General features: G+C 64.2%; 2 protein-coding genes across 2 annotated transcripts in view; both read left to right on the top strand.

Annotated features, from left to right (window-relative positions):
* The window catches only part of LMBR1 (limb development membrane protein 1), a 232,682-nt gene that overhangs the window by 121,525 nt on the left and 95,878 nt on the right, over window positions 1–15,279 (top strand). The window lies entirely within an intron of this gene.
* On the top strand, window positions 7,881–10,804 carry MNX1 (motor neuron and pancreas homeobox 1). Its single transcript, XM_056134820.1, has 3 exons — window positions 7,881–8,379; window positions 9,810–9,970; window positions 10,463–10,804. Exons 1-3 carry the CDS (start codon window positions 7,881–7,883, stop codon window positions 10,802–10,804), a joined length of 1,002 nt encoding a protein of 333 aa, XP_055990795.1.

Raw genomic sequence — 15,279 nt, 5'->3', positions numbered from 1 at the left:
CATTATTAGCTGTTTATACAGTACCAAAGCGGCACCTGACGGATGAAAAATGACTTTCCGATCTCAGGGAATAAATCAGAGCCAGCAAGTGATTCCACTTAATGCTTAACTTTCGCCGGTAAAATATTACACCTGTTATTATTCAGGGCAAACACAGCCCCTTCCATTTGTTTATTGAGGAAACAATTTATTTGAGGACATTTAATTGCAATAGTGAAGGCTGGCTTGGGGGTTAATCCCAGTTTATCGATGCAATTAAAAGCAGTGTGTGTGCTGCGCTCATATTTATTATCTGGAGGGGAATGTTGACGCAACCCGGGGGCTGAGCTGCGTGCGGGGCGTCTCCTTGCGGGCGAGGTGTCAGGCGGGGCCCTCCGCACACCCCCCACCTGGCTGGCCGGGCTCGTGTGAGCGTTTGCACTATCTAATTGGGGGAAACCTTCTAATTTGATTTTACTTGGAGCAATATGGGTTCAAATTATCCTACAGACCCAGCGTTGTTTGGTTTCTTGTCAATGATTCACGGTACTTTAATGCACACCAGCAAACGCGAGCCCGTCTGCGCTGGCAGCATTCCACGGAGAGAAAGCGGGGCCCCACCCCCCCACCTGCTCGGCACCCCCCCAGCCCCCGCCCAGGCCAGCCGGGCCAGCCAGGAGGCTGCTCCATCCCTGTCCCCGGCTCACTTGTCCTCCCTGGGCGTGGCTGGATCCTTTCGATTTCCACTGAGTGGTCCCCCTCGAGGGCCTCTTGGTGCTCTCTGTCCCCTTCCGACTGCCCAGTCCCTGCTCTGGCAGAGTGAAGCTGGGGACCGGAGGGCGGTCCTGCACTTGCCTTGCACGAGGCGGACGCACGCCCATGTGGTCCCCCAAGCCCCACCAGAAATGACCCCTGAGCAGAGCCAGGTCTAAGCCCTGAGCATCTCTGGGTGTGGTCCCCAAACAAGCAGATAAAAAGATAAAAAGTCAATATGACTGAATTACACACAATTCTTTTTTTTTTAATGTAGGAGTACTGCTATTTATTCAGCCACTGTTTAGCTGATTGAATTGGGCATGAACTCCACCTTACTTTTTTTTTGTATTTTTTTTTTTTTTATAATTTTAGGACTGGAGTGATAGCACAGCGGGTAGGGCGTTTGCCTTACACTCAGCCAAGATGGCCGACCCGAGTTCGATTCCTCCGCCCCGCTCGGAGAGCCCGGCAAGCTACCGAGAGCATCTCGCCCGCACTGTAAAGCCTGGCAAGCTCCCCGTGACGTATTCGATATGCCAGACACAGTAACAAGTCTCACAATGTTACTGGGCCCGCTCGAGCAAATCGATGAACAACGGGAGGACCGTGACCGTGACTGTTTTATAATTTTATTTATTGAATCACCATGAGAGCAGTTACAAAGCTTTCGGGTCTAAGTCTCGGTCATACAATGAAACACCCGTACCTTCACCAGTGCCCATTCTCCACCACCAAAAGTCCCAGTAGACCCCCCTCCCACACCCCCCCCCTACCTGTGGGGTGGATGATCTCCACATTACTCTCTCTCTACTTTGATCACATTCAGTATTTTGACACCAGACCCACCATTATTATTTGGGATTTTACCCCAACACTCAGATCTGCTGAAAAGGCAACAGTAGACAATTTGAATTCCACACAATTCGTTCACTGTGTTTGGTGTATTTCTGTTTGGCCTTGGTTTGGGGGGACCCAGGGGTGCTCAGGACACATCTGGCAGATTTAGGAATCACTCCGGGTGGGCCCTGTAGGACCACGTTGGGGCCTGAGTTGCCGCCTGGGACTGGCCATGTGCGGGGAAGTGCCTGCGGCCGTTGGGCCGTCTCTGCCTCGGTGCCCAGTACCATCTCCGAAGCCCTTGGAATGTGCTTCTGAAAGTTTGTAGAGAGTAGGTCTTAAAAGTGCTCCCAAGAAAAAATGATAACTGCTGGTGGCAGATATTAACTAGAGTTATTGAGGTGATAATTTCATATTATATACAAATACCAAACCATTACGTGGGACACCAGACACTAACATCATGTTCCATGTCAATTATGCCTCCATTCTAAAACTCCCTTACGTTGGGCTATTTTACGAGCCTCCTAATAACGGTGAGAATGGCAAGAACACATTTTTCACGGAGGGGAAATTGAGTCTCTGGGAGATGGAGCAAACAGCCAGGGGTGCGTGCACGGCCGAGCATGCGTCTGCCGGCCGGGGGGCGGGAGGGCTCCTCTGGGGCCGCTGAGTCACTGAGCCCAGGCCCCAGCGTGCGTGGGGACACTGAGGCCCGGGGAGCCCCTGTGGCTGCGCTCCTCCTCCCTGTGGGTGGCCTCTGGCAGGTGCTCAAGCTCCACGGCTTCATGGCCGGTTTAGGAGGGGAGTTTCTCTTCCAGGAGGGGCCAGTTCTGAGTACCCCAGCACCCCAGCCTCCAGCAGGGGACCATGTCAGAGGTGGTCCTGGGCAGGCCAGGCGGGAGAACAGTGCAGTGAGAGGAGGGATGAGGCAGGGGTGTGTGGGGGAGGGAGGAAGCAGGGGTGTGTGTGGGAGGGGTGAGGCAGGGGTGTGTGGGGAAGGGACTAGGCAGGGGTGTGTGGAAGGGATGAGGCAGGGGTGTGTGGGGTGAGGCAGGGGTGTGTGTGGGAGGGATGAGGCAGGGGTGTGTGTGGGAGGGATGAGGCAGGGGTGTGTGGGGAAGAGATGAGACGGGTGTGGGGGGAGGGATGAGGCAGGGGTGTGTGGGGTGAGGCAGGGGTGTGTGGGAGGGGTGGATTCAGCAGGAAGGACTTGGAGGAGGGGTCTGGGGGACCACAGTTCTCAGCCCCTCACCCCCCTGGGGGCCTGCCTGGGACCCCCAGCCCCACCCCCCTCTCCCATGCCAGAAAGCCCCACCTCTGCCCCATGCAGTGAGGCCCCCCAGGTCTCCACTTCCCTTTTGCTCAGAGACTTTCAGGAGGAAGTGGGGGGCAAGGTTGGGGACTGGAGGGGGGGTCGCGGGGGTGTGTGGTGCCCCCAAGCCGAAGGTCCCGCTCAGTGTCCCCACCCCAAGGCCCAGCCCTGAGGTCCTCACCAGCTGCTGTCCCCAGGGAGGCCCTGTGTCCATCAACTTCCCTCCGGAATGAGCCCACCCTTAGCTGGGGCCTGAGGCTCCCTCCCCGCAGCCCAGGTCCCCACGGAGAGGGACCCCTCAAGGAGCAGGGCAAGGAGGGGTCTGGTCCGGGGGACCACCATCATCCGCGGGGGGGGGGTGGGGGGTGGAAGGCCCTGAGAACCCCAAGGGGGGGGTAGAAGGTCGCGGGACCGACCCCAGGAGGACGGGTGGGCGCGGGGACCGTGAGGGGGGGGGACCCGGGCGGGCGCAGGGGCCCCGCGAAGACGGATGAGGCGCGCGCGTTAAAAGCCGCCGGCCCGGCCCGCTCGCGGCTGGAAGCGCCGGTGCTGACCCATATATTCTAACTGGAAACCGACTCCAGTCACTTAAAATATTGCAACGTCGATAGGACTAATTAATTGGAAATAAGAAACGAAAGAATACAATTAAACGAGGAGAGAATCATTTTCTAATTTAATAGAGGGACATTTATAAAGATCACAAGCTAAAAGGCGCCCGATGGCTCTATCGACATTCTATTAAATCAGCCCGGCGGGGCGCGGGGGGCGCAGACCAGGCCCTGCCGGCTCGGCCCCCAAACCCGCCTCCCCGGCCGCCCGGCCGGCCGGGTCAGGGAATTCTGCATAGCCAGGGCCCGGGGTTCCCTGATACGTCCCAACAAATTGCTAATCGGAAAATGAGACTGTGGCTAAGGGACCCCCCCCTGCGAATCCGATATTCCTAAATATTCAGATATTTTATTAGGCCCATTTCTTATTTTCAATAATTTATTGCAATAAAACAGACACCGCGGGTCCCCTTAAATTGTCTTTTCATAATGAATAAATTTAAGCAGACTAATTAATATATAAACTAGCCCAATTTGTCAAGTTGATTTGTATTTTAGTTAATTGTGAAAGTAATTACCACACGGTCAAATTAACAGCTTTCTGGAAATGACCACGCTTGAGGTTTTATTTCCTTCCTGGGTGAAGAAAATTCATTTTTCCAAGCTCTTGATGTGATGAATAAAAGTCATAAATCTGGGTGATTGGTACAGGCAGAGTCTAAATGGCTTCATATTTCATTTTAGGTTTAATAGAAATATTCATGCTCTGTTTTAATGAAATTAAATTGAGGGGGGATGGGCCCACAGGTCCAGTGGCCAGGCCTTAAAGGGACAGAGCTAGGTGGCCCCCCAGGGCGTACCCCTGGGCCTGGCCCCCGCCCCCAGGGACCCTGGGGTGCAGAGGGACTGAACACCCCACCTGTAGGTGCCAGCACCCCATGCTCTCTGCCCGGACCCCCCTTCCATCTCAGAGGGCTGGTGGTCTTGGACCAGGCACTTTGGGGACACCCTCTGTGCACCCAGAGATGCGGACCCCACAGACCCCCCCCCCCACTCAGTCTGCTCAAGGCCCCAGAGTTCCCGAGAGGGGTCTCGGACCCACCACACCCCCCTCGCCCACCCACTGGGGATTCCCCCCTGTCAGCGTCTAGAGCCCTCTGGGGGGGGTGAAGCCCGGGGGTGCCCCGGGGCCCCAGACCCTCCTGGCCCACAGCTGACGTGTGACTTGTTGATTTCCCCTGAGCAAATAAGGCTTTGATGCAGTTCCAGCAAGAGTGGGTCGCTGATGAATTGACAAAAACTAATCAGCTTTATTGGGAAACAGGTTAAGGGCACCGGCGTGTCAATAATTCTCAGCCTGACCCTCTCATCCATTAACCGGCGGGCTGATTAGGGGAAGGGGCCCCTCGCGCCGTCCCCGCACTGAAATTGCTTTCATAAAGTCGCCGTTATTAGCAGTCGATGCGGGCGGCTAATTTAGAGAAGGCATCGCGGGCGCGGCCCATCCATCACGGGCTTTATGTATCATTATCTCATTTACAGAATGTCGCAGTGTAATCTGTGCTTTTGGCAATCGGCTTGGCCGGGCGCCCCGGCGGCTGCGCTGCTCAGGCCGGGGCCCCAAGTGGGGTGCAGAGGGCTCAGGCTGGGAGCAGGCAGGGAGCACGCCCGCCCGGCCCGGCTCCCTCCCTCCCCAAGGCCAGGCGGGGACGGCCCTCCCCAGTGCCCTCCCTGCTCGGCCCAGGGCCACCTGTTGGGGGCAATCACTGTAATGCAGGGGCCGGGCACCCAGAGCCCCCTGCGACAGATGCCCGGGCTGTGCTTTTCACGGGATTTCCCAGATGGCTGCGGGGAGGGCGGCAGTGGCCGTCAGGGGCCCTTTAATGAGTTCATTAGCCAAATTATCTCCGAGGAGGAGGGGGGTCGTTGGGCAGGGCCTCTGCAGACTCCCAGGGAGGGGTGGGGGTGTGGAACACCCGGGGAGGGGCAGGGGTGTGGAGAGCTGCGGAAGCCCCTTCCCAGAGCCACTGGGACGGGAGGCCCCAGAGCCGGCAGTCATGGGGGCACTAAGGGTTTGGGTTGTCAGAGGCCCCTGTAAATCCGGGCCATCCCCTGGGCCGCCCCCCTGGGTGCCAGGATGGGGTCCCTCCAGCCCCAGGGCCCCAGGGAGGGAGAGGTGTGGGGACACCTGCACACAGCCCCCGCCTCCAGGGCTTTGAGTGGGGCCCACCAGGGGTCCCTGTCCCTACCTGCACCCCCTCATTCCTTCACTCCCTCGTGGGGTCCCCCTGCCTGTCCCCTCCTCTTTCCACCCCATCACCCCCACTCTGAGCCATCACCCCCACTCATATCCTCTGCTAGCTCAGCATGGCCAGGCTGCCTTCCCGCCCTCAGGCTCAGGGAGGCCCTACCCCACTGGCCACCCACAGCAGTGACCTGGCGCTGGGTCTCTGCAGGAAGGAGCCTCTGGGTGTGGAGATGGTCACTCCTTCCTGCCACCCGCAGGAACCTACCGGTTAAGGGGCCCCCACCTACCCCTGGATTTCCTGGGAGGACCTTCCTTCCTTAGCCATCGGGAGCCTCAGAATACGCACACAGGAGCTTGAACCCCCTTCCCTCCCTGGTTTTGGCTCCGCAGGTCAGAGATCAAAGGGCAGTGCTGAGGTCCCGCCTGGGGAGGGGGAGGGTGGAAACTGACCCTCCCCCAGCACGTGGCCAGCTCCAAGACCCCCCAGGAACTGAAGCCCAACCCAGACCTGATGCCTAGCTTGGGGTCTTGCCTGTGCCGCCCAGTGGCCAGGCTTTCCACTCCGACACCCACACCGGAGCTGGGCAGGTGTGTGTGTGTATGGGGGGGGGACGAAGAGCCCACCGGGCTCCGGGAAGCCGGAATCCAGCCACCAGTGAAGGACAGTGGGCAGAGGGGCAGAGGCTGCACCCTGCAGCAAAGGAGTGAGGCCGAGGCCCGGCCAGTGGGGAGGGGAGACAGTCAGAACGAGCCAGTGCAAGTTCCAGGTGTGAAGTGAGAGCAGAGGTGGGATGGGGGGGTGAGCCCAGGGAAGACCCCAGCTCAGGATGCGGCCACAGGAACCTCCTCCTCCAAACCGCCAAAGCCACGGGGAACGGGGTGGGCACGTGGCTGAGCCTCCAAACACCCCCAGAGAAGGGCGCCTGTCCCCCCCACCCCACAGGGAACGAAATGTGGAGCACCAGGCTCGGAGTCCAGCCAGAGCTCGCTCAGACCCGACAGGCGGCCAGCCCTCTGCTGCCCCCCCCCAGCAGGTGGCCCCCACTGACAGAGGGGCAGAGGGGCAGCCCCAGGGCAGGGGCCGCTGTGCCAAGCCTGCACCCCTGGGCCCAGGTGAACAGTTTCCACCGGCGAGTGGGGGGAGGTTCCCCCTGCCCGCCTCCATAGCCAAGCTGGGGCAGGAAAGGGCCCACGGGCTGTCCCCGCGAGGGGCACCTGCTCCAGAATTCAGGCTCGGTTTTGGTGGGTCTGACCCTCATCGAACCGCGCTCTCAAAAGCCAGGAGACCCTTCCAGGGCAGGAAGAAAATTCTAGAAAGCTCTGGCCACAAAGCCTGCGGCTCGCTGCACCAGCTCCCCAAAGAGCGAGAGAAGCGGGCAGCTCCCTCTTCTCACTCCAGGCCCCGGGTCAGGACCGCTCTGACCGGCTGAGCCAAAACCGGGGAGGGACGGAGACTTTCTGGGAGCTGATCCCCTCTGCCCAGCGGGACGGTGGCCTCGCCTAGCTGACCAGGACTGTGTCCTGCGGAGAGTGCCGGGAGGCCTCCACGGTCAGCCAGGACGCGGCTCCTCCGTAGCTAGCTCTGTCCAGTATTGTCCAGTACTGCGACCTCGGACTCTGCAGGGAGGGAGGGGTCCTCCTTTCCACTAGCGCTCTGTGACCTTCGCATCTTAGCGCGGCGGGCCCCTCCCCTGACCAGCGCTGCGCGGGAGGGTCCCCGTTCGCCCTTCTGGTAGGAGCGGGGCTGGGGGACTCGGCCTGGGGGTCCCCGCTGCGCTGTGGCCCCCCGGGGCGGAGAGCGGGACCGACGCCCGTCGAGCGGGAAGGCGACCGGGTCTCGGGAGCCACCTCGCGCGGCCGTCCGGGGCCAGCCGTCGAGCGGGGCTGTCCCCACGGCCCTGCGCGCGTGCGGGAGCCCCCGGGCCGGAACGGGCGCGCAGGGGCGAGCCCCGCGCGGGTGCCCACCTGGGCCGCCGCGTCCGGCCCGCCCCCCCCCCGCCCCCCGCGGCCGTTAGGACCCCGCGGCGCAGGGGGCGGCGCACCTGTCACGGGCGCGGCCAATGGCCAGCGCGCCCCTCCCGGCCGCGCGCCAATGGGCGGCCGCGCTGCGCTTCAAGTGCGCGCAGGGCCCGGCGGCCGCAGCTCCAGGCCGGTCCCGGAGCCGGGCGGCCGCCGCAGTCGCCCCGACGCGCCCATGGAAAAATCCAAGAATTTCCGCATCGACGCGCTGCTGGCCGTGGACGCCCCGCGCGCGGCCCCGGCGCAGAGCGCGCCGCTGGCCCTGGTCACGTCCGGGCCGGCCGGCAGCCCCGCGGCCCCCGAGCCGCCCCCCGCGCCGCCCGCCGAGCGCCCGCGCGCGCGGAGCCCGTCCCCGCCGCGCCTGCTGCCCGCGCCCTGCGCGCTGCTGCCCAAGGCCGGCTTCGCGGGCGGCGGGGGGCCCGCGGGGGGCCTGGCGCTCGGGCTGCACCCGGGGGGCGCGCAGCCCGCGCTCTACGGACACCCGGTCTACGGCTACTCGGCCGCCGCCGCCGCGCTGGCCGGCCCGCACCCGGCGCTCGCCTACCCGTACCCGCAGGTGCCGGGCGCGCACCCCGCCGACCCCCTCAAGCTGGGCGCCGGCACCTTCCAGCTGGACCAGTGGCTGCGCGCGTCCACGGCGGGCATGATCCTGCCCAAGATGCCCGACTTCAACTGTGAGTGCCCGGCTGGGGCGAAGGAGGGCCCCGCCGCGCGCCGGACAAAGCCCCGACCCCGCGGCCGGAGGGAGGGGCGGCGGGCGGGACGCAGAAGCGGGACCCGGGGGGACGGCCGGGGTCGCCGCGCGGCCTCCCCGGGCGCGGGCGCACCGACCCCGCGGGCCGAACCAGGGCCCGCCGCGCCGCCGGACCCCGCGCCCCCCGGTCCGCTCGCGCGCGCTCCGCTCCGTCGCCCCGCGTTGGCCCGGAGCCCCCCCCCCCCGCCGGGCAGCCGCACCCGAGGGCGCCGCGGGGCACCCCAGGGCCCGCTCGGGGGTCGGCGTTTTCATTAGCGCTCTAATGGATCGGCGAGGTGGGAACTCGGGCCTTGTTTAACTAAAGCGGGGGGCGTGGATCTTCCCGGCCAGCGAATTGCCCGTCCCAGGGGGGGCTTCGCCCGCTCCTTTCTTCCCTTTATTGTCTAACTCTTGTCGGGCTCCTGGGAAATCAAGGCAAGTCTCCTCTGGAGGCCATAAAATTCTCTGATGTGAGCCCGGAGGTGGCAAAAGAGCAGGCCCCTCCCTGGACACAGGGACCACCCACCCCTCGGCCGGCCTTTAATTTGCCAAGTGCGAACCGGCTGAGAAGGGTCCGAGCCGGGCTCAGCCCCGCAGCCTGTCAGCTGCAGTTTAACGTGGGTCTCCAAGGAAAGCCGGCTACTCCGGCCTCCGCCCTCCTGCCCTCCTTCTTTCTCTCCCTCTTTCCTTCTCCTTCCATCCTTCCTTCCTCCTCCTTCCCCTCCTCTCCTCCCTTTCTTCTTTCGTCTCTTCCCTTCTTCTGCCCGCCCTTCCTCCTCAGCCTCGAGGACCCAGCACCCATCCGCCTCTGTTTTGTGCAGCAGTACTGGTGGGTGCTGTTTGGATTTGGGGCTCTGCTAGGAGGCCTGGGGTGGTGCTGGGCTTCGCCCTGAAGCCAGCCTTCTCCGCTTCTGTTCCGGCTTCCTTCCTGCCGTCGTCGGGGGCGTGGCTGGGGCAGGAGGTCTCTCTCTCTTTCTCTCCTCTCCTCTCCTTCTCTCTCTCTCTCCCCCTCTTTCTCCCTCTCCCTCACCCTCTATCCCTCTTTCTCCCTCTCACTCTCTCGCTCTCCCCCTCTCCGTCTCTCTCCTCTCCTCTCCCTCTCTTACTCCTTCCCTCTCTCCCCCTCCCTCTGTCTTCCTCTCTCACTCCCTCTCTCCTTCTCTCTCTACCTCTCTCTTCCTCTCCCCTCTCTCTCATCCTCTGGCTCCCTCTCTCCCTCTCCCTTTCTCCCTCTCTCCTCGCTCTTCCTCTCCCCCACCCTCTCTGTGTCCTTAGATGCTGTCCACCGTGGCTAGGGCCTTTGGTCCCCTGGGAGGGGCGCATGCCCTGTGCCACGGCCAGGCTGGGGCTCAGTCCTGTGTCTGTCCACAGCCCAGGCGCAGTCCAACCTGCTGGGGAAATGCCGCCGGCCGCGCACGGCCTTCACCAGCCAGCAGCTGCTGGAGCTGGAGCACCAGTTCAAGCTCAACAAATACCTGTCTCGGCCCAAGCGCTTCGAGGTGGCCACGTCGCTGATGCTCACGGAGACGCAGGTGCCGGCCCGCGCCCGCCCCTCCCGGCCTTGGAGTGTCCCAGGGGTTGGGTGGGTGGGCCTGGGAGTCTGCACCCTGGGCTGCTGGGGCCCTCCCACCACATCCAGAATGTGCCCTAAGGAGAGCCGGGACATGGGGCCCAGGCTCAACCCACACCCGGACACCCGAAACCCAAAAACCAAACCGAACCAACACAAAGCAGGGGGCACGAACCCCAGCACCCCACCTGGGGAGGGCGCTGGCCTTGCAACTGGGCTCCATCCCGGCACCTCCTGTGGTTCCCAGAACCCGGCCAGGAGTCAAACCCTGAGCATCCCGGGTGTGGCCCAGGAAGGAAGCAAACGAAAAAACACCGAACCAGCCCCAACCAGAGCCCAGAAGTCCCCGTGGCCGGGCGGGAGGTGGAGGCCGGGCTGCGGTGGAGAGGGGGCGCGTCCGTCCGTCTGGGTGCGCCCCGTCTCAGGCGCCGCTGCTCGTTCCCTCCTGCTGCAGGTCAAGATCTGGTTCCAGAACCGGCGCATGAAGTGGAAGCGCAGCAAGAAGGCCAAGGAGCAGGCGGCGCAGGACGCCGAGAAGCAGAAGGCGGGCGCGGGCAAGGCGGGCGCCGAGGACAAGGGCGACGCGGAGCTGCTGGGGCCGCCGGCGCCCCTCGGGGACAAGGGCAGCGGCCGCCGCCTGCGGGACCTCAGGGACAGTGACCCCGACGAGGACGACGAGGACGACGACGACGACGAGGACGGTTTCCCCTATGCGCACGGGGCCGCCGGCGCGCGCGCCGCCTCCGACGGCTCCTCGGGCTCCGACTCGCCGCCGCCGCCGCCGTCCGCGCAGTAGGGCCCGGCCGGGCCTCGGTCTCGGTGTCACCGGGCCGGCGAGCGGAGCGGACCGCGACCCGGGCGTCCCCCGCGCCCGCGACCCGACAGTGTTACGCGCCCCGCGGCCGACGCGGGACCCGGGACGCGCGCGCCCCAGAACCTGCTTTTATTTTTGTACACTGTATTTATATGTATATATAAAGACCGCTGCCATGCATGCTAAGTTATTTAGCTTCTCCCATCGCCCGCGGTGGAATGTGGAATAAATCGTTTTGGGTTTTTTTATTTTTATTTTTTCACTGGCGACTGTGAGCGCTGGGCCCGCGAGCCAGCCGCGACCATCCATGCCCACGGTGAGGGCGGCCGAGCGGTGGCCCGGCCCCTCCGCCGACCTCGCGCCCGGCCCCGCGGCCTGCCGCGTGCCCACAATGCGTTTCCATTCGGTTTTTGCGGGTCCCCACTTGAGCTCGTGGAGCCGAAGCCCGGGGCGCCCCTCGCCCACCCCGCAGCCTCAAAGGCGTCCCTGAGCCGAGGCGAGGGTGCCCGGCCCTCCCCGCACGGGTCGGCTCCCTCCCTGCCTGCCGAGAAGTGCGTTCCAGCGACGACCGGTCCTCTCGGGTGATTACCCGGTGAGATTAATCCCCTCATTGGCAGCTCATTATCACCTGCTCCCTCATAAAGCGGCCTCAGCCAAGGCCAGGGGGGCGCGGCTTCTGGGCGCAGGCCTGGCCGGGTTCAAAGGTGCCTCTGGGCCCCGGGGTGGGTTTGCAGCTGGCGAGAAAGAGGCCCTTGGGGGCCGGGCGAGCTCCGAGGGTGCGACGGGAAGGCAGGTGGGGCGGCACTTCCATGGGGTCCCAGGCGTGAGGGTGTGTCCTTCCGCCTCGGGCTGGGAGGGCTCCCGGGTTGGGGGTGCCCCCAGCCCTGCGCCCCGGGACAGGGCTGTGTCTGCGGGGCGGACAAGGCTGGGGGCAGCTGGTGCCCCGGGCCCAGGCCCCCGGCACCCGGGGCTTGGCGCTGGGATCCGAGGCGAGCAGGGATCCAGCCAGACGCTTAATCGCGGCGGAATTTATCTCGCTAATAAATTTAATGATCAATTCGTTCTTGTCGCTGGAGCGCTTCCCCAAATCAATTATAGCAAATTTAAATATAATCACTGCTCGTGCTCACCGCCCAGGCGGGCAGGCGGGCGGGCACAGCGAACAATTCATTCCACTGAAGGAGTGGCCGGCTGGCCGCCAGGTCCCTCGCTGCCTCCCTGGGGGCCCAGCCCCAAGCCCAGGGGCCCCTCAGCCACTCACGGCCCCCAGGCCCTGCCCTGCACCCCTCCCCGGGACCCTGCACAGCCCCGCGGGCCTAGAGGCCAGGGCTGTGGGTGACCGAGCGGGCACCACGGCGGAGCCTGGGAGCAGGAGCAGCCGGGACTTCCCGGCCTCCAGACCCTGGAGTCGGCTCGGAAGGTCGGCTGAAAGGGCGAAGGGGACCGCAGAACAGGACACCCACCCACAGAAGGGGGCTCACGCCCAGCAGAAGGCCGGGCTTCGAGACAGGCAGAGTCGGCCGGCGGACACACACGCAGAGGGTGCGCCAGGCCCCAGGCAGCTGCCGCAAGCCAAGCGGGGCCTCTGCACCCCAACACCCTGAGAACTGCTGAAGGGACGCCAGGCGGGAGCAGGCGGGAGCCGAAAGTGAGTCCTCCAGCCCCCACTGCCCTCCCTCCCTCCCTCCCTCCCTTCCTTCCTTCCTATTTTCTTTCCTCCCTCCCTTTTTCCTTTCTTCCTTCCTCCCCTTTCTCTTTCTTCTTTCTCCTTCCTTCCTTCCCTTCCTTTCCCCCACTCCCTTCCCTCTTTCCTTCCTTCCTTTCTTCCCTTTTTTCTCTTTCCTCCCTCCCTCCCTCCTTTCTCTCTCTTTCTCTTTCCTTCGTTTCTTTCTCCTCCCTCCCTCCCTCCCTCCCCCCTCCTCTCTCCAGAGGCGGCATCCTCCTTCCCCAGGGCTGTGTTAACTGCTGGCCCAACAGCTGGCCTCACCCCTGCTCTGTTGCCCACACAAGCAGCAGATCCATAGAAACGAGAGGCCTGGTGGGGCGGCTCCCCTGGGCGTGGCCCCCGCAGCCCTAATCTCCGGAGGTGTGACCCGAGCCCGCAGCCAGCAGGGCAGCCTGGCCGCAGTTCTGTCTCGTCGATTAAAGTTTATTTCCCTAACAGGGCACCCAATAAAACTCAGAGAGCCCAGGTCTCCCTCACACTTTCACTTCTTAAATCACTTTATGATGTGCCAGGTGTGGCCCCAACTGGTGGCCTCAAGAAGCCGTGCCCACCCCCTGCTGCCGTGCCAGCCTGCCAGCCGCCCTGGGCGCCAGACCTGCCCGGGCTGGGGTCTCGGACCTCACCGGGCCGAGCGGGCCGCGTCCTTGCCCCCCCAGTGGCCCTCCAGGCCCGGAGGCTGGGGCGGGTGGGCGGCCGCCGTGGACCCTGCATTCCGCCGGCCGGTCGCGCACCTGGTGTGTACTCTGCCGCGGCCATTGTCCCCGAGGCCGCACAAAGGGCCCGTTTACCCAGCTGGGGAGAACAAAGTGCCGCCTTATCTCCTGTGGGGTCAGGTGGGGGGCGCAGGCCAGGGCAGCCCCTCAGGTGGGACCCCCGTGGGGACGCGGTGACCCGTCGGCTCCCCGGGCCCCTGAGCCCCGCCCCCAGGCGCAGTGCCCTCGGGACCCGGGGGGAGGGTGGGGGCAGGGCGGGAGGCGCGAGGGACGGCGGGGTGGGCGCTGCTCGCAGACACCAGGGGCAGCAGCCGCTGGCCGCTGGCCGGACGCCCGCACAGGCTTAGCTGCCTCCTGCCAAGAGCCGGCAGGTTCCAGGCCCCAGGGAGTCTGTCCCCGCTTCACACAGGCAGACCCCAGAGGCAGGTTCCGCAGCTGAGGGGGCAGCTGGGGCACCCCGCCGTGAGGAGGAGGGTCGCAGGGGTGCGAGGGGCGGGGCAGCAGGAGGAGCCGACAGGCCCGGCTCACACAGGCCTGGGCTCCCTGTTTTAGAAATAAAGTCATTGCTGGGGAACAGTCCCGCCTGGCAGACAGACACAGGCCACCTCTGCCAGGCAGGGGCCTCCCCGGCATCCCCCGGCCCCAGCCTGGGACCCCGGCACTGGCCGCCCAGGGGAGGTCCAATGCGGGGCTGCCTGTGGGTGCCCCGGGGACCAGTGACCGGGCCTCGGCGTCCAACCCCGCCCCTCCCCCACAGCGCAGGGAGTGCTTGGGTCCTGGGTGCCCCCCTGCTCTGAGGCTGGGGTCAGTCCTGCTGCTGCTGCCCGCCCTCTGCCAGGTGCCCCAGGAGTCGCTGGCGCCCGTGCCCGGCCTCGGGAACAGCGGGGAGTTCCCTCGCCTGCACCGTGGGCAGGAGCTCAGGTCTCAGCTGCCTGGTTCTCACACATCCGTGCCGGGACCCCCAGCCTCACCCCGCACCCGGTCTGGCAACCCAGGGGATCCCTCCCCCTCCTGGCAGGGGGCCCGGGACTCCGGCCTCTCTGCTCTGCTGTGAGCAGCACTCGGCTGTGGCATCGGGAAGGACAAACCGCACAGCTGGGGCCACTGCGCACTGCCGTGGGCGCACAGAGCAGGGGTGCAGCCCTGGGTTCCGGCACTCTCGTGAGCTCATCATCATCACGCGCTGGGTCTCCTGCAGGCCAGATGCCCCCTCAGGGTGACATACCTACTTGGCAGCACGCGCATACACACACACACCCCACTCTCCGGGTCACACACACACATTCTTCAGAACCCCCTCCCCCCACACACACCGGGTGACGCACACCCACTCTGTAGGTGACACACCCACTCGGCAGGGCACACACATACACACTTACTGGTGACGCACACTCACTCTGCAGGTGACACACTGCAGCACACACACACACCAGGTGACATACACACCTCTCTCCAGGTCTCACACACACACACACCGGGTGACACACACCCACTCCGTAGGTGACACACCCACTCAGCAGGGCACACACACACTCACTGGTCACGCACACTCACTCTGCAGGCAACACACTGCAGCACGCACACACACACACACACACACACAACACACACCAGGTGACATACACACCCCACTCTCCACAAACATTCTTCAGATCCCCCCCCCCCCCCACACACACACACACACACTCTCTCTCCAGCACCTACACTGACCCTCGGCCCATCAGAAAGGCCGGTCCTCGCTGCCCAGGCCCCTTTTTCTTAGCTGTGCGGGCCGGCCGGGAGCCGGGGCCACGGGCGCCCCCGACCTGGGCGGGCCGGCATCTTCAGGAAGCAGTAATTTGCTTTTAATGGTGCCGGTGTTTTCTTTCCCAGCCTCCAGGCCCCTGAGCGCCCCGCGGGTTAAACCACCTGACCCTCCTAATCTGAGAACAGAGACAAATTCTATTTACTCATAAATGTCGCCAGCGCCCAGCTGCCCCCTAATCTCAGGTGATGCGGCAGTTCTGCCTTCATCAGCC

The sequence above is a fragment of the Sorex fumeus genome, unplaced genomic scaffold (genome assembly GCF_029834395.1).
Source record: "Sorex fumeus unplaced genomic scaffold, SorFum_2.1 ptg000107l, whole genome shotgun sequence".
Lineage (NCBI taxonomy): Eukaryota > Metazoa > Chordata > Mammalia > Eulipotyphla > Soricidae > Sorex > Sorex fumeus.
This window is presented reverse-complemented; position numbering and strand designations above follow the sequence as displayed.